We start from the raw sequence: 19,254 nt of genomic DNA, 5'->3' as shown, positions 1-19,254 counted from the left end.
ATGATTTCCTGCACTGACCAAGGTTTTATACATTTCTCAATTCATTTATTAAGGTTTGAAAGTAGGCTACCCAGCACTTTGGGAGGCCAAGGCGGGTGGATCACGAGGTCAGGAGATGGAGACCATCCTGGCCAACATGGTGAAACCCTGTCTCTACTAAACTACAAAAAACTAGCCCGGTGTGGTGGCATGTGCCTGTAGTCCCAGCTACTTGGGAGGCTGAGGCAGGGGAATTGCTTGAATCCAGAGACTGCACCACTGAACTCCAGCCTGGCAACAGAGCGAGACTCTGTCTCAAAAAAAAAAAAAAAAAAAAAAGAAAGAAAGAAATTAGGCTAAAAAAAAAGCGTATAGTTATCTGTTGCAGCTTAACATTTTAATTCAAAGCTTAGCATCTTAAAATAACAAACATTTGGCCAGGTGTGGTGGCTTATGCCTGTAATCCCAGCATTTTGGGAGGATCACTTGAGGTCAGAGTTCGAGACCATCCTGGCCAACATGGTGAAACCCCATCTCTACTAAAATCCAAAAAACTAGCCAGGCGTGGTGGTGTGTGCCTGTAGTCCCAGCTACTTGGGAGGCTGAGGCAGGAGAATCGCTTGAACCCAGAGATCACGCCACTGCACTCCAGAGTGAGTGCAGAGTGAGACTGTCAAAAAAAAGAAAGGAAGGAAGGAAGAGAGAGAGAAAGAAAGGGCTAAAAAAAAAAGCGTATAGCTATCTGTTGCAGCTTAACAGATTAATTCAAAGCTTAGCATCTTAAAATAATAAACATTTGGCCAGGTACGGTGGCTTATGCCTGTAATCCCAGCACTTTGGGAGGCCGAGGTGGGTGGGTCACTTGAGGTCAGGAGTTCGAGACCAGCCTGGCCAACATGGTGAAACCCCGTCTCTTCTAAAAATACAAAAATTAGCTGGGCATGATGGCGGATGTCTGTAATCCCAGCTACTCGGGAGGCTGAGGCAGGAGAATCGCTTGAACCCGGGAGGTGGAGGTTGCAGTGAGCCAAGATTGTGCCACTGCACTCCAGCCTGGGCAAGAGAGTAAGACTCCATCACAAACAAACAAACAAATGAACATTTATTATCTCACAGTTTCTATGGGTCAAGAATCTGGGTGTGGCTTAGGTGGGTTCCTCTGTCCCAGGTTCGCCCACAAGCTGTAATCAAAGCCAGGGCTGCAGTCATCTCAAGGCTTGACTGAGGGAGGGAGCATTGCCTTCTAAGCTCAATATGTGCCTATTGTCAGGCCTCATGTCCTCCCTGGCTGTTGGCCAGGGACATTGGCTCGTTGCCTCATGAACCTTTTATGGGGAAGCTCAAGATATGGTAGCTGACTTCTCTCAGAAGGAGAGAGGGCAAACAAGATGGAAGCAACAGTCTAATTTTTTTTTTTTCGACAGAGTCTCATTCTGTCGCCGAGGCTAGAGTGCAGTGGCGCCATCTCGGCTCACTGCAGCCTGGACTTCCCGGTCTCAAGCAAACCTCCCACCTCAGCTTCCCCGAGTAGCTGGGACTACAGGCACATACCACCAGGCCTGGCTAGTTTATTTGTGTTTTTTGTAGAGACAGGGTTTTACCACGTTGCCCAGGCTAGTTTTTTAGGGGTTTTGTTTTGCTTTGGTTTTGTTTCGTTTTGTTTTTGTGTTCTTAGGAGCGGAGGTTTAATACAAGAAAGAGAGAGGAGAACAGCTCTCTCTCTCTAGTAAGAGAGAGGGGCTTCTGAGAGGAAAGAACCTGCTTTGTTTCTTTAAGACAAGGTCTCACTGTTGCCCAGGCTGGAGTGCAGTGATGCAATTATGGCTCACTGCAGCCTTGAATTCCTGGGGCTCAAGAGATCCTCCTGCCTCAGCCTCCCGAGCAGCTGGGCTCACACCACCATGTCTGGCTAATTAAAATTTGTTTTTGTAGAGACAAGGTCTGAGTTTGCTGCTCAGGCTGGAAGCCACAGTTTTTTTTTTGTAACCAAACTGTGAAAATGACGTCTTGTCAATTTTGCCATGTTCTTTGTGTCAGAAGGGAGTCATTAGCTCTTACACTCAGGGGAGGACATTACCCAAAAGCATAAATGACAGGAGGTGGAAATTCTTAGGATCAGCGTAAAGGTTGCTAGTTGTGAGCCATTTTAACTTTAACTAAAATCCATTAATAATCCCTTCAATGCTTGAAACCGATTCAAGCAGAGAAAGTCTTTAGTTAATATGATTCTTTTTTGTTAACCATAAATCTAGAAATGTTCAAATGTTGTTGGTATATATACTCATAGCAATCCTAACTGACTGAAGACATTTGGTTATTGTTTGTCGGAATGCTGAGATTTTCAGGATTATGTTCATGATTTTTAGGGGCAAACGGAAGGAAACAAAATTTATGAAATCTAAGTTATCCTCTAAAATCATAAAAGTGTCAGTAAAATTCTCTAAAACATGTATTTTGAAATTTCATAGCCAGAAGTGCTCAGGAATGGCTTTGTTTATAGGCAAGTAAGTCACTGGGCACCCTTGGAGACTTTCCCGTGTTATTGGCAAGGTTTACATTTTTCCCGCTGCTTTTCCATGGCATGAAAACTTGTGCTGCTCTGAGAATATCACCAAATTCCCATTTCAAATTAAAGCCCTCATATAAAATTGATCCCCATCCTTTCATTTCACTACCTTCATCTCTCACTGAACCCCAACAGGAGTTTTCTATTTACCACCTGAACTCATCTAGTGATCTCTCCCTACAGGTCCATCACCTAGCAATCACTCGAATTGATAATAGATTCTTTATATTGGCACTATCAAGCCATGTTATTCCCTTTTCTTCTTTTAAAAGTCACCTTCCAGACTAATTCTAGCAGATTTTTAATCATGCAAACCTAATTAGACTTGAATTAAGATGCAGACCGGGGAGGGGATTGGGAGTTGCTATTAGATTGGTGTACTGAAATTTAAGATTTCAAAGGTAGAAGATTTCAAGGTGTAACAATAGAAATGGACTGATGAATTGTGGTCAAAGTTGTTGGCAGCAAGGGCGTCTATGTTCTTTAAGGGTAGACGATTGGACGGGTATTCGTCATCATGAAAAGTGCTGGAGTGGAGAGGTGCAAATGAATGAGAGTAACTAGCTGGGAGTGCAACATTCCTTCCACTCAATTCAGGAAGTGAAAAGTTGTGTAAGAGATTACAGTTCAAAAAGGTGGTGGTGGCCAGACACAGCGGCTCACACCTGTAATCCCGGCACTTTGGGAGGAGGCAGAGGTGGGCAGAGAGTGCTTGTGCTCAGGAGTGCCAGACCAGCCTGGGCAACATGGCAAGACCCAGTGTCTACAAAAAATACAAATAATAGCCAGGCATGGTGGTGCGTGCCTGTAGTCCCATTTAGTTGGGAGGCTGAGGTGGGAGGATCTCTTGAGCCTGGGAGGCAGAGGTTGCAGTCAGCTAAGATTGCACCATTGCATTCCAGCCTGGGCGACAGAGTGAGACCCTGTCAAAAAAAAAAAAAGGTAGCAGTGGCTAAGAGGAATACATGAGAAGCCAGATTTTTTAATTTTGAAAAATGTGATGTGAACTAGCCAAAAGAGACTGGCCTGTGTGAATTATCCTGAAAGGTGCACCCAGCTTCCAACTCCTGATGCCAGATCTACAACCAATAATCGTAAGCACAAATCACAGCCATCCTGAGCTCCTCTTAGGCAGGTGAGTAAACTTGCAACTCTGGGAAGTTTTTAAATTATAAAAAAAATGGATGCAAATTACAATCTTAACATTTTTGTGCAGGTGTAATAAGTTTGCAATCTGTTATAGTTTCTGTGTTTTGTTCATGATTTGAGGTGTTTCATATGTTTTAAGAGAATCTGACAGATTTATGTTTTTAGGTGAAATCCTTAGAAAAATGTAGCTAATTAAGTTTGTAATCACTGTGTAAACACGTGAAGGAATCTAATTAGTAAATCTGCAAATTTTGTATTATTATGCGTGTAAATGCTTCTTAAATGCTGAGAAAGTTTAATTAGACTTTTATTAAGTGTTTGAAGCACTACAGAGGAATAAATTTACTAAATGTGTGACTAGTTTGAAACTTCTAAGAGAATTTCATAAAGGTGTTGAATGTTTAGGAAGATTTAATACAATTCAATAATTTAAATTTATAAGATGATTATCAAAGTACAAGTAAGATGAGTATTTTAAATTTCAAAACTATATTCGATTTATAAATTAAATGACAATACTTGTAAGTTGAGCTCAAAAGCTTCAAAAAACTAAGTTCTAAAATGTGCAGCCTTGGCCAGGTGCAGTGGCTCTCACCTGTAATCTCAGTACTTTGGGAGGCTGAGGTGTGAGGATTCCTTAAGCCCAGGTGTTTGAACCAGCCTGGGCAACACAGCGAGCCTCAATCTGTAAAAATAAAAAATAAAAAACAATTAAATAAATAAAATGTATAGCCATAATAACTGAATATTAAAACAAAAATACCTGGCCAGGCACCGTGGCTCACACCTGTAATCCCAGCACTTTGGGAGGCCAACACAGGTGGATCATGAGGTCAGGAGTTTGAGACTAGCCTGGCCAATATGGTGAAACCCCGTCTCTACTAAAAATACAAAAATTAGCCAGGCGTGGTGGCATGTGCCTATAGTCCCAGCTGCTCGGGAGGCTGAGGCAGGAGAATTGCTTGAACCTGGGAGGCGGAGGTTGCAGTGAGCCGATATCGTGCCACTGCACTCCAGCCTGGGTTACAGAGTGAGACCCCGTCTCAAAAACAAAATGCCAGGCATGGTAGCTTGTGCCTGCAATCCCAGCACTTTGGGAGGCCTAGGCGGGTGGATCACCAGAGGTCGGGAGTTCGAGACCAGCCTTACCGACATGGAGAAACCCCGTCTGTACTAAAAATACAAAATTAGCCACATGTGGTGGCACATGCCCGTAGTCCCAGCTACTTGGGAGGCTGAGACAGGAGAATCTCTTGAACCCGGGAGGCAGAGGTTGCGGTGAGCTGAGATCGCGCCATTGCACTCCAGTCTGGGCAACAACTCTGTGGCAAAAAACAAAACAAAAAACAAAATCAAACATATCTATAAAATGTCCAAAAGCATGTATTGGTTCCATAAATTATGATTCATCCATATCATGGAATGAGTAACTTAACAGTAATGTTGTGGCATAATCAACATGGACAATATTTGATTTTTTTTTTTTTTTTTTTTTTGGAGACGAAGTCTTGATTTTTTGGCCAGGCTGGAGCACAATGGCACGATCTCAGCTCACTGCAACCTCTGCCTCCCAGGTTCAAGCAATTCTCCTGCCTCAGCCTCCCAAGTAGCTGGGATTACAGGCACGTGCTAGCACGCCCGGCTAATTTTTGTATTTTTTGTAGAGACAGGGTTTCACCATGTTAGCCAGGCTGGTCTCGAACTCCTCACCTCAAGTGATCTGTCCACCTCGGCCTCCCAAAGTGCTGGGATTACAGGCATAAGCCATCACGCCCGGCCGATTTTATTTTATTTTACTTTATTTTATTTTTTTTTTTGAGACAGAATCTCGCTCTGTTCCCCAGGCTGGAGTGCAGTGGCGCAATCTTGGCTCACTACAAGCTCTGCCTCCCGTGTTCACGCCATTCTCCTGCCTCAGCCTCCGGAGTAGCTGGGACTACAGGCGCCCGCCACCATACCCGGCTAATTTTGTTTTTTTTTTGTATTTTTAGTAGTGACGGGGTTTCACTGTGCTAGCCAGGATGGTCTCGATCTTCTGACCTCGTGATCCGCCTGCCTCGGCCTCCCAAAGTGCTGGGATTACAGGCGTGAGTCACCGTGCCCAGCCCAATTTTTTTTTAAGTAAGCAAAGAAGGAGCATGTGTATGATAATCCTATTCATAAAATATATGTTTAGATCTATGTATAAATATACGCATAGACAAAAACAACACCGCTCTCCCTCTCCCTCTCCCTGTCTCCCCACGGTCTCCCTCTCCCTCTCTTTCCACGGTCTCCCTCTGATGCCGAGCCGAAGCTGGACTGTACTGCTGCCATCTCGGCTCACTGCAACCTCCCTGCCTGATTCTCCTGCCTCAGCCTGCCGAGCGCCTGCGATTGCAGGCGCGTGCCGCCACGCCTGACTGGTTTTCGTATTTTTTTGGTGGAGACGGGGTTTCGCTGTGTTGGCCGGGCTGGTCTCCAGCTCCTAACCGCGAGTGATCTGCCAGCCTCGGCCTCCCGAGGTGCCGGGATTGCAGACGGAGTCTGGTTCACTCAGTGCTCAATGGTGCCCAGGCTGGAGTGCAGTGGCGTGATCTCGGCTCGCTACAACCTCCACCTCCCAGCCGCCTGCCTTGGCCTCCCAAAGTGCCAAGATTGCAGCCTCTGCCCGGCCGCCACCCCGTCTGGGAAGTGAGGAGCGTCTCTCCCTGGCCGCCAATTGTCTGGGACATGAGGAGCCCCTCTGCCTGGCTGCCCAGTCTGGAAAGTGAGGAGCGTCTCTGCCCGGCCGCCATCCCATCTAGGAAGTGAGGAGCGTCTCTGCCCGGCCGCCCATCATCTGAGATGTGGGGAGCGCCTCCGCCCCGCTGCCCCGTCTGGGATGTGAGGAGCGCCTCTAGCCGGCCGCGACCCCGTCTGGGAGGTGAGGAGCGTCTCTACCCGGCCGCCCCGTCTGAGAAGTGAGGAGACCCTCCACCTGGCAACCGCCCCGTCTGAGAAATGAGGAGCCCCTCCGCCCGGCAGCCACCCCGTCCGGGAGGGAGGTGGGGGTCAGCCCCCGCCCGGCCAGCCGCCCCGTCAGGGAGGGAGGTGGGGGGGTCAGCCCCCCGCCCGGCCAGCCGCCCCGTCAGGGAGGGAGGTGGGGGGGTCAGCCCCCCGCCCGGCCAGCTGCCCCATCCGGGAGGTGAGGGGCGCCTCTGCCCGGCCGCCCCTACTGGGAAGTGAGGAGCCCCTCTGCCCGGCCAGCCGCCCTGTCTGGGAGGGAGGTGGGGGGGTCAGCCCCCCACCCGGCCAGCCGCCCCGTCTAAGAGGGAGGTGTGGGGATCAGCCCCCGGCCCGGCCAGCCACCCCGTCCGGGAGGGAGGTGGGGGGGTCAGCCCCCTGCCCGGCCAGCCGCCCCGTCCGGGAGGGAGGTGGGGGGGTCAGCCCCCGCCCGGCCAGCCGCCCCGTCCGGGAGGTGAGGGGCGCCTCTGCCCGGCGGCCCCTACTGGGAAGTGAGGAGCCCCTCTGCCCGGCCAGCCGCCCTGTCTGGGAGGGAGGTGGGGGGGTCAGCCCCCCACCCGGCCAGCCGCCCCGTCTAGGAGGGAGGTGTGGGGATCAGCCCCCGGCCCGGCCAGCCGCCCCGTCCGGGAGGGAGGTGGGGGGGTCAGCCCCCTGCCCGGCCAGCCGCCCCGTCCGGGAGGTGAGGGGCGCCTCTGCCCGGCGGACCCTACTGGGAAGTGAGGAGCCCCTCTGCCCGGCCACCACCCCGTCTGGGAGGTGTACCCAACAGCTCATTGAGAACGGGCCATGATGACAATGGCGGTTTTGTGGAATAGAAAGGTGGGAAAGGTGGGGAAAAGATTGAGAAATCGGATGGTTGCCATGTCTGTGTAGAAAGAGGTAGACATGGGAGACTTTTCATTTTGTTCTGTACTAAGAAAAATTCTTATCCTGTTGATCTGTGACCTTACCCCCAACCCTGTGCTCTCTGAAACAGGTGCTGTGTCCACTCAGGGTTGAATGGATTAAGGGCGGTGCAAGATGTGCTTTGTTAAACAGATGCTTGAAGGCAGCATGCTCCTTAAGAGTCATCACCACTCCCTAATCTCAAGTACCCAGGGACACAAACACTGCGGAAGGCCGCAGGGTCCTCTGCCTAGGAAAACCAGAGACCTTTGTTCACTTGTTTATCTGCTGACCTTCCCTCCACTATTGTCCTATGACCCTGCCAAATCCCCCTCTGCGAGAAACACCCAAGAATGATCAATAAAAAAACACACACACACACACACACAAAATAAATAAATAAATAAATAAATAAATAAATAAATAAATATACGCATAGAGAAAAAACTGGATAGACTGGCATCGAAGTGTAAATGGTTATCAGTTGGTACAGGTAGTGTGAGTGTGCGTATGTATACTTTCCAACTTTTTTCCTTTTTTGCATTTAACGTACACTTATGCTAGAAAAAGAATACTCCCTTTTCTTTTTTTTTTTTCTTTTTTTCTTTTTTATTGATCATTCTTGGGTGTTTCTCGCAGAGGGGGATTTGGCAGGGTCACAGGACAATAGTGGAGGGAAGGTCAGCAGATAAACAAGTGAACAAAGTTCTCTGGTTTTCCTAGGCAGAGGACCCTGTGGCCTTCCGCAGTGTTTGTGTCCCTGGGTACTTGAGATTAAGGAGTGGTGATGACTCTTAACGAACATGCTGCCTTCAAGCATCTGTTTAACAAAGCACATCTTGCACCGCCCTTAATCCATTCAACCCTGAGTGGATACAGCACATGTTTCAGAGAGCACAGGGTTGGGGGTAAGGTCACAGATCAACAGGATCCCAAGGCAGAAGAATTTTTCTTAGTACAGAACAAAATGAAAAGTCTCCCATGTCTACCTCTTTCTACACAGACACAGCAACCATCCGATTTCTCAATCTTTTCCCCACCTTTCCCCCCTTTCTATTCCACAAAACCGCCATTGTCTTCATGGCCCGTTCTCAATGAGCTGTTGGGTACACCTCCCAGATGGGGTGGTGGCCGGGCAGAGGAGCTCCTCACTTCCCAGTAGGGGCGGCCGGGCAGAAGCGCCCCTCACCTCCTGGACGGGGCGGCTGGCCGGGCGGGGGGCTGACCCCCCCCACCTCCCTCCCGGATGGGGCGGCTGGCCGGGCGGGGGGCTGACCCCCCACCTCCCTCCCGGACAGGGCGGCTGGCCGGGCAGAGGGGCTCCTCACTTCCCAGTAGGGGCGGCCGGGCAGAGGCGCCCCTCACTTCCCCGACGGGGCGGCTGGCCCGGCGGGGGGGCTGACCCCCCCACCTCCCTCCCGGAGGGGGCGGCTGGCCGGGCAGAGGGGCTCCTCACTTCCCGGTAGGGGCGGCCGGGCAGAGGCGCCCCTCACCTCCCGGACAGGGCGGCTGGCCGGGCGGGGGGCTGATCCCCCCACCTCCCTCCCGGACGGGGCGGCTGGCCGGGTGGGGGGCTGACCCCCCACCTCCCTCCCGGATGGGGCGGCTGGCCGGGCGGGGGGCTGACCCCCCCACCTCCCTCCCGGACGGGGCGGCTGGCCAGGCGGGGGGCTAAGCCCCCCACCTCCCTCCCAGACGGGGTGGCTGGCCGGGCCGGGGGCTGACCCCCCCACCTCCCTCCCAGACAGAGCGGCTGGCCGGGCAGAGGGGCTCCTCACTTCCCAGTAGGGGCGGCCGGGCAGAGGCGCCCCCCCACCTCCTGGACAGGGCGGCTGGCCGGGCAGGGGGCTGACCCCCCCACCTCCCTCCCGGACGGGGCGGCTGGCCGGGAGGGGGGCTGACCCCCCCACCTCCCTCCCGGACAGGGCGGCTGGCCGGGCAGAGGGGCTCCTCACTTCCCAGTAGGGGCAGCCGGGCAGAGGCACCCCTCGCCTCCCGGATGGGGCGGCTGGCCAGGCGGGGGGCTGACCCCCCCACCTCCCTCCCGGATGAGGCGGCTGGCCGGGCAGAGGGGCTCCTCACTTCCCGGTAGGGGCGGCCGGGCAGAGGTGCCCCTCACCTCCCGGACGGGGCGGCTGGCCGGGTGGGGGGCTGACCCCCCCACCTCCCTCCCAGACGAGGAGGGAGGACGCTCCTCACTTCTCAGACGGGGTGGCTGCCGGGCGGAGGGGCTCCTCACTTCTCAGACGGGGCGGTTGCCAGGCAGAGGGTCTCCTCACTTCTCAGACTGGGCGGCCGGGCAGAGACACTCCTCACATCCCGGACGGGGCGGCAGGGCAGAGGTGCTCCCCACATCTCAGACGATGGGAGGCCGGGCAGAGACGCTCCTCACTTCCCAGATGTGATGGCGGCCGGGAAGAGGCGCTCCTCACTTCCTAGATGGGATGGCGGCCGGGCAGAGACGCTCCTCACTTTCCAGACTGGGCAGCCAGGCAGAGGGGCTCCTCACATCCCAGACGATGGGCAGTCAGGCGGAGACGCTCCTCACTTCCCAGACGGGGTGGCTGCCAGGCAGAGGCTGCAATCTCGGCACTTAGGGAGGCCAAGGCAGGCGGCTGGGAGGTGGTTGTAGCGAGCCGAGATCACGCCACTGCACTCCAGCCTGGGCGCCATTGAGCACTGAGTTAACGAGACTCCGTCTGCAATCCCGGCACCTCGGGAGGCCGAGGCTGGCAGATCACTCGCGGTTAGGAGCTGGAGACCAGCTCAGCCGACACATCGAAACCCCGTCTCCACCAAAAAAATACGAAAACCAGTCAGGCGTGGCGGCGCACGCCTGCAATCGCAGGCACTCGGCAGGCTGAGGCAGGAGAATCGGGCAGGGAGGTTGCAGTGAGCTGAGATGGCAGCAGTACCGTCCAGCTTCTGCTCGGCATCAGAGGGAGACCGTGGAAAGAGGGGAGAGGGGAGAGGGGAGAGGGGGGAGGGGGGAGGGGGGAGGGGAGAGGGGAGAGGGGAGAGGGGAGAGGGGAGAGGGCAGAGGGAGCTCTATCTACCACACAGTCTTTTTTTTTTTTTCTTGAGACAGAGTCTCACTCTGTCACCCAGGCTGGAGTGCAGTGGCGCCATCTTGGCTCACTGCAGCCTCGGGCTCCCAGGTTCAAGCAACTCTCATGCCTCAGCCTCCCAAGTAGCTGGGACTACAGATGTGCACCACCTTTTTTTTTTTTTTTGAGACGGAGTTTCACTGTTGTCGGCCAGGCTGGAGTGCAATCGTGTGATCTCAGCTCACTGCAACCTCCGTCTCCCGGGTTCAAGTGATTCTCCTGCCTCAGCCTCCCAAGTAGCTGGGATTACAGGTGCCTGCCACCACACCTGGCTAATTTTGTATTTTTAGTAGAGACAGGGTTTGACTATGTTGGTCAGGGTGGTCTCAAACTCCCAACCTCAGGTGATCTGCCCGCCTCGGCCTCCCAAAGTGCTGGGATTACAAGCATGAGCCACTGCGCCTGGCCCATTTTTGTATTTGTAATAGAGAGGGGGTTTCACTATGTTGGCCGGGCTAGTCTTGAACTCCTGACCTCAAGTGATCCGTCCGCCTGGGCTTCCCAAAGATTACAGGCGTCAGCCACCATGCCCCGCCAAGAGTATTATTTTTAATAGAAAAAAAATAGGTAATGATCTGTAAGTAGCAATGGAGAACTAGAAGAATGCCAATATTCCAGGCTTCATCATATATGGAACAGGGGGAAACAAGAATTTTCCCCAACTGCTTCCTCTGTAGCATTTGAAAGAGCTACAGAGGAAGCAGTTTCCTTGGGTTAAAGCAAGGTTTCTAAGGGCCATAGTGAAGGGAATGTTTTATGGAGCACACTTTTCACTGTGACCCTAGTATGCCTGGCACATGCTTTTATCAAAACCTCTGTAACACTTTGGTGCAAATATTTGTTTATGTGACTGTCAAGCAACATTATATTATATACCTTTGGGAATAAAGAATAACTATTTCTCTTATTGCCTCTACACTGTTATTTTTTACTTATTTATTTAGAGACGGAGTCTCGCTCTGTTGCCATGCTGGAGTACAATGGCGCTATCTCGGCTCACTGCAACCTCTGCCTCCTGGGTTCAAGTGATTCTCCTGTCTCAGCCCTTCAAGTAGCTGAGGTTACAGGCACATGCCACCACATCCAGCTAATTTTTGTATTTTTAATAGAGATGGGGTCTCACCATTTTGGCCAGGCTGGTCTTGAACTCCTGACCTTGTGATCCGCCTGCCTCGGCCTCCCAAAGTGCTGGGATTACAGGTGTGAGTCACCACGCCCGGCCTACACTGTTTTTTTAAAGTGCAGATCCTGATTTGAAGACCCTTATCCCCTAAAATAAAAATCCTGAAAATACCTCCTTACCAGATTGGCACAGTGATTAAAAATATCCCAATTGAGGCTGGGCGCGGTGGCTCACGCCTGTAATCCCAGCACTTTGGGAGGCTGAGGGGCGCGGATCACGAGGTCAGGAGATCAGGATCATCCTGGCTAGCGTGGTGAAACCTCGTCTCTACTAAAAATACAAAAAATTAGCCGGGCATGGTGGTGGGCGCCTGTGGTCCCAGCTGCTCGGGAGGCTGAGGCAGCAGAATGGCATGAACCCAGGAGACAGAGCTTGAAGTGAGCCGAGATCGCACCACTGCACTCCAGCCTGGGCAACAGAGCAAGACTCCGTCTCAAAAAAAAAAATTCCCAATTGAAGTAGTCCTTTTTAGTTAAAACGTTATCTCCAAAAACTGCACTCTGGAGCTCTACTCATTCTCAGGAATGACAAAATGATGGTCATTGTTGAAACAGAGTGATGGATACATGTATCATTATACTATTCTTTCAACTTTTGTGTATGTTTGAAAATTTCCATATTAAACAGTTTTTGTTTTTTTTTTTTTTTGGTCAAGCACAGTGGCTCATGCCTGTAATCTCTGCACTTTGGGAGGTCAAGGTGGGAGGACCACTTGAGGCTGGGAGTTTGAGATCAGCCTGGACAACACAGTGAGACTTCATCTCTACAAAACACATAAATAAATAGGGGCCAGGCGTGGTGGCCCACGCCTGTAATCCCAGCACTTTGGGAGGCCTATGTGGGAGGATCACCTGAGGTCAGGAGTTCGAGACTAGCCTGACCAAGATGGAGAAACCCTGTCTCTACTAAAAATACAAAATTAGCCGGGTGTGGTGGTGCATGCCTTTAGTCCCAGCTACTAGGGAGGCTGAGGCAGAAGAATCACTTGAATCCGGGAGGTGGAGGTTGCCGTTAACCGAGATCATGCCATTGCATTCCAGCCTGGGCAATAAGAGTGAAATTCTGTCTCAAAAAAATAAAAATAAAAATAAATAAATAAATATGCCAGGTGTGGTGGTGTGGGTTTGTCATCCCAGCTACTCAGGAGGCTGAGGCCGGAGGATCGCTTGAGCCCGGGAGTTCAAGGCTGCAGTGAGCTATGATCATACCTCTCCACTTCAGCATGTTGGATAATGCGAGACCATATCTCAAAAAAACAAAATTTTTTTTAGAAACTTGTCAGTATCCTCTGGTGGAAAAACCAACAACAACAACAAAACAAAAATAAAATAAATAAGATAAAATTAAAAGAAGAAACTCGTCAATAAATTCACCAGTCATGCAATGAATATTCATTGATTTATGATAGCATGCTGGGTACTAGTCGTTGTGTTAAGGTCTAGGAGTGCAAGTGTGAGTAACAGTTGGGGGATGAGGTGCAGGCAACAGTTGGACAAACATAGAGGCTAAGAACTGTAGTACAGTGGGACAGACAGAGGAGAGAAACAAAAGGATGTACCTGAGTCACATGTGGCTGGGGGGATAGCGATACAGTAGTCAGGGATGAATCTAGAAGGTGAATCAGAGTTGGTCACATAGCCTGGGAGGGGCAAGGGAAATAGTGAGAAAGGGGCATGGGTCATTGCAGATACCAACACAGGTATCAAGACATGGAAACAAGAAGAACATAATGAGTTTGGAGTTCTGGTTCACTGTGACTCTAACTTGGGTTTATGTGGAGGAGTGGTGGCTATGCAAACAGGGTACAAAGTAAGCTATTGTTACAGACAGCCCCCAAGCACCATGGATTAAATGAGACCAAAGTTTATTTCTCTTAAGCAGCAGTCTGGAGGGATGTAGGTAGTCCAGGTTTTGGAGTTGCTCATGCAAATCTAATGCCTTCTATATTGTTGTTCCACCATACCCTAGGCTGTTCTTCATGTATGTATTGTCAAAATGGGATTACTGTGACATCCATGTCCGAGCTCAAGGGAAGGAAAAAGCATATTTGGAAAAAGCCTAGTGTGATCAGAGAGTGTAGTACAGTCATGTGCTGCATAACAACATTTTGGTCAAGATGGACAATGATCCAAAAGATTATAATTCTGGTTTTCTACTGTACTTTTTCTATATTTCAATATGTTCAGATATACAAATACTTACTATTGTGTTACAACTGCCTACAGTATTCAGTATAATACATGCCATATAAGTTTGTAGCCTAGAAGCAACAGGCTATACCACATAGCCTGGGTATGCAGTAGGCTAATATCTAGGTTTGTGTAAGTACACTCTGATGTTTACGCAACAATGAAATTGCCTAGCAATCCATTTCTCAGAACCTGTCCTATTAAGTGACACATAACTATATTTATAAAATGCCATGTAAGTCCAAAAAGAAGATGTTTTGTCTGCTTGTAGGATATAAATTCTACATAAATGTGTTCACTCTTTCCTTGTTAATTACTTTGTTCAAACCCCTTATGTCCTTAGTTATTTTTGACAGTGTAAAATGGGCCAACTCGCCTTACCACAGATACCTCCATCTTTGTAACTTCTCTTCTTTCCATGAACTCCCTCTTTTGGCTTTCTGGATCATCCATCTCTCCTGCTTCAAAGTTTAGGCTGCTATTAGACTTCTTTGGAATGGGAAAAATACCTAACCTATGGGATTGTTATTAGTATTAAGTGAAGCAAAGATTGTAAAGTGATTGGTATAATGTTTGGCACATTTTAGGAACTCAAATGGTGGCAATTATTATTCTAAGCCATAATGGCTGAAAGCAGGGGTTTTGGATATGAGCCAATTTGAATTCTAATCACATTCAGCCTCTTACTGGCTGTGAGACTTTAGGTAGGTCACCTAACAGCTCTGAGCCTTAGGTTTCTGATGGAGAAATCAGTTCCATCTCACTAATAAGGCCATGAGTCAGAGATAATCAGTTTGCATTTTAGTGTATTATCTTCTAGTTATTTGAGTAGGCATATACATAATTTCTGAAAATTTAATGACTGTCATGTCATGTAGTTTGTACCCTTTTTTAACCTTAAACTCTTTGAAAGCAAAATTTTCAACAGCTCTCATTTTTGTGTTAACTTCTAAAAGTTACCCATGCTCAATATTTTTTGTAAAAGTAAAATATCAAATTGAAATCTACTTAATATATCAATTAACAAGCAATCTATAGGTGAAGCAAATGAATTAATTTCTATTGATTTTGAAATCTATCTGTTAAGGGCTGAATTGTGTCCCTTAACAGGACACAATTTTTTTGTGGTCCTAAAAAACATATTTTTGAGGTCCTAACCCCATATTCCTCAGAATGTGACCTTATTTGGAGATAGGCTTTTTACAGAGGTAATCAAGTTACAGTGAGGTCATTGGGTGGGTCCTAATCCAATATGACCGGTATCCTTATGAAAAGGGGAAATTCAAATGCAGCGCTAGACAGACATGCACACAGGGAGACTGCCACGTGAACATGAAGGCAGAGGTCGGGGTGATGTAGCAGAAGCCAAGGAGCACCAAATATTGCCTGCAAACCACCAGAAGCCAGTACAAGGCTTGGAACAGATTCTCCACGACAGCCCTTAGAACCAACCCTGCCAACACCTTGATCTTGGACTTCTGGCCTCCAGAACTGTGTCTGTGGTACTTTGTTATGGCAGCTCCAGCAAACTAATACATTATCTGTTGCAAATAATTCTAAGGAGATGATTATTTTGAAATCATCTTAGACATAAAGGAAGAACTATCAATTATGAAATTCTGCAGTTGGAATTTTGCAGTTTACCTGTGTGCCACTAATTGCATAATGGAAACAGATTCCAGGGTCCTGTTATTGTTCTTCCCATTTAGATGGGTTAATAAAAACACAGTAAAGAGCAGCTCATGAGTTCTAAGCAGGGGTAGTCGTCTTCCACACATTCAGGATAAGTTAACTTGTCCAATATTTCAAATCTTCTTTTTTTCCCTTGGAAGAAAATGACTTTATTCTAATTAACTCACAAAGAATAAAATCATAACAGCTCTTTTAAGGAGGCCACACAAACATTTGCCCAGCCCCAAATTCTACAGAGTAGGAACACCCCCTTCCATTTCAATTCAGAAGCAAGGAAGCTAGGAATGACACAAGAGGTTTAACTGATGGTTACACTTTATACCTTCACTATCAATTCGATTTTTATACTAAATTAACTTGGTTATAGAGCTGATTTTCCATTTCTCCAGGTTGAACTTCTTGATCAGGCCAATCGTTTTGCCAGTCGGCACTGTTTCAGCACCTCATTGAAACCCTCACAGAGCTTGATGTCACCATGGTTCTGGGCACACTCCAGAAACTGTTCGATCTCATAGAAGCAAGGCTGCTGCTGCTGTGCCAGCTGGGTTCCCTGAGGCTCCTGGTAAGTGATGTCAGGCCTCGCAGGCTCAGCATTACTTCCTCCACTAAACCCCCCAGTAATGGCGTGACCCAGTGTGTGCCCCACGGCAGAGCCCACAGCCACGCCAGCTGCAGTGGTTGCCATCTGGACCATCAGACGGGGCACAGCAGCAGGAGAGCCAACTGCAGTTGGGGGTGCCGCTGCTGGTGGCTGAGCGGCTAGTGCTGGCCTGGATGCAACTCTCATCTGAGGGGCCCAGCTGGCTAGAGGGGTCATGCGGGAGGTGCAGCTTCAGCTTCCACATGGCATCCTAGGTACGCAACGGCTCGGCCTTTTCTTCAAATCTTTTTTATTCAAAATCTTTTATTATAGAAAATGTCTAATAAAAAGTATAATGAACTTATATGACTGTGGCTCAGGTGCAACTACTGGTGACACATGGTTAATTTTGATTCCTCCACTCAAACCCTCCACATCAGATGATTTTGAAGAAAATCTCTGGCTTTATGTCATTTTTTACAGCTTCACTGAGATCCAATTTACATGTCTATAGTTCACCTATTTAGCCTACAATTCAGTGGTTTTTAGTGTATTTACAGAGTTGAGCAACCATCACCATAATCTAATTTTACAATAGTTTCATCATCCCAAAAAAAGAAACCCTGTTCCCATTAACTGTCACTCCTTATTCCCCCTCAACCTTCCCATTTCATATCATTTTTTCTGTAACTATTTCATGTGTACCTCTGCAAAGATAGGAATGATTTTTAAAATATATAACAATGCTATCATCACACATAATTTTTTTTTTTTTAATGGAGACAGAGTCTCTCTCTGTCCCCCAGGCTGGAGTGCAGTGGCGCAATCTCGGCTCACTGCAACCTCCGCCTCCTGGGGTTCAAGCAATTCTCCTACCTCAGCCTCCCACACACATATAATTTTTTATAAAATAATATCAAAATTAAAACCAGTGATCACATTTTCCCAATTATTTTATGTATATTTTTCGGGTTACTTGAATCAGCATCCAAATAACACCTTTACATTGCACATTACAATTGCTTGATATTGTAATATCCTTAATATATCTTAGGTTTCTTTTAATTTATAGGCTCCATCTCTTTTTTTATTTTCTTACAAATTTTCGTTGAAGAAACCAAGATATTTGTTCCATACAGTTTCCTAGGTTCTGGAATTTTATTTTATTTATTATTTATTTATTTATTTATATTTTTTTGAGATGGAGTCTTGCTGTGTCACCCAGGCTGGAGTGCAATGGTACCATCTGGGCTCACTGCAACCTCCACCTTCTGGGTTCAAGCGATCCTCCTGTCTCAGCCTCCTGAGTAGCTGGAATTACAGGCGGCCGCCATCATGCCCAGCTTATTTTCGTATTTTTAGTAGAGATGGGGTTTCACTATGTTGGCCAGGCTGGTCTTGAACTCCTGACCTCAAGTGATCCGCCCCCCTCAGCCTCCCAAAGTGCTGGGATTACAGGTGTGAGCCACTGCACCCGGCCTTTGGAATTTTAAAATTATGTCCCTGTGTTGTCCCATATTCCACTATCCCATGTATTTCCTATAAATTGGTAGTTGGACCTGGGATCTTCAGGTGTGCGCCACCAGGCCCTGGAATCTTAATCAGATTCAAATATCATTTGTTTGTATAAGAATACCTTGTAGGTGAAAATGTGTCAAACTTATTTATTTATTTATTTTTAATTATTATTTTTTAGAGACAAGATCTTGCTCTGTTGCTCAAGCTGAAGTGCAGTGACACAATCGCAGCTCACTGCAGCCTCAACTTTCTGGGTTCAAACAATCCTCCTGACTCAGCCTCCTGAAGAGCTGGGACTACAGGTGTGAGCCACATACCCGGCTAATTTTAATTTTTTTTTTCTAGAAGTGGGGTCTCACTTTATTGCCCAGGGTGGTCTGTAACTTCTAGGCTCAGTGATCCTCTTATCTCAGCCTCCCGAAGTGCTGGGATTATAGGTGTGAGCCACTGTGACTGGCCTCAAACTTCTTTAATTTTCCTTTTTTTTTTTTGAGATGGAGTCTTGCTCCGTCGCCCAGGCTAGAGTGCAATGGCACCATCTCGGCTCACTGCAACCTCCGCCTCCTGGGTTCAAGTGATTCTCCTGCCTCAGCCTCCCTCCCAAGTAGCTGGGATTACAGGTGCGTGCCACTGTGCCCGGCTAATTTTTGTACTTTTAGTAGAGACGGGGTTTCACCATGTTGGCCAGGCTGGTCTCAAACTCCTGACCTGTGATCCGCCCGCCTCGGCCTCCCAAAATACTGTGATTACAGGCATGAGTCACCGCACCCAGCCTTTAATTTTCTTTTGTTGTGAAATACATCATACTCACAGCAGTGTGTAAAAATAATTACATAGTTTAAAGAATAACAATAAAATGAACATCCAGCACCCACCACAGAGGTTAAAAAAAAAAATAGGGTGTGGTTGGACATGGTGGTCCACACCTGTAGTCCCAGCTACCCAGAGGCTTGAGTCCAGGAGTTCAAGGCTGCAGTGAGCTATGGTCGTGCCTGTGAATAGCCATTACACTCCAGCTTGGGCAGTGTAGCAAGACCCTATCACAAAACAACAATAGGGTATGTTAGCTCCTCAGAAATCCCCAGTTTGTCTTCTCTAATTAAACCTCCTCTTCCCACCCCATACCAGACGTAACCACAATCCTGACTTTTGTGGTAATTATTCCTTTACTTTCCTTATACCCCTATGAATGTATTCCTAAGGAGAATATTGTTTGCTTCCGCCTTTATGTCTATTATTCCATGACTTGCTTTTCCCCCTCAACATTATGTTTTTGAGATTCATTCATGGTGTGTCAGGTAACTGTAGCTCATTCATTTACACTGTTATTTAATATATAGGTATTTTATTATGACTGTACTGCAATTTATCCTTTTGTTGGTGGGCATTTAGATTGTTCCCAATTTTTTGATATTATAAAC

At 48.3% G+C, this 19,254-nt stretch overlaps 1 protein-coding gene across 1 annotated transcript; it reads right to left on the bottom strand.

Moving 5' to 3' along the window:
- Positions 1–15,151: 15,151 nt before the first annotated feature.
- On the bottom strand, positions 15,152–16,618 carry LOC467351 (coiled-coil-helix-coiled-coil-helix domain-containing protein 2-like). The gene has a single exon (XM_054665145.2). It carries the CDS (start codon positions 16,550–16,552, stop codon positions 16,139–16,141), a length of 414 nt encoding a protein of 137 aa, XP_054521120.1. The 5' UTR covers positions 16,553–16,618; the 3' UTR covers positions 15,152–16,138.
- Positions 16,619–19,254: the final 2,636 nt, after the last annotated feature.

This window comes from Pan troglodytes, chromosome 14 (genome assembly GCF_028858775.2).
Source record: "Pan troglodytes isolate AG18354 chromosome 14, NHGRI_mPanTro3-v2.0_pri, whole genome shotgun sequence".
Lineage (NCBI taxonomy): Eukaryota > Metazoa > Chordata > Mammalia > Primates > Hominidae > Pan > Pan troglodytes.
Note: the sequence above shows the minus strand (reverse complement) of the source record. Positions and strands in the feature narration are given on the sequence as shown.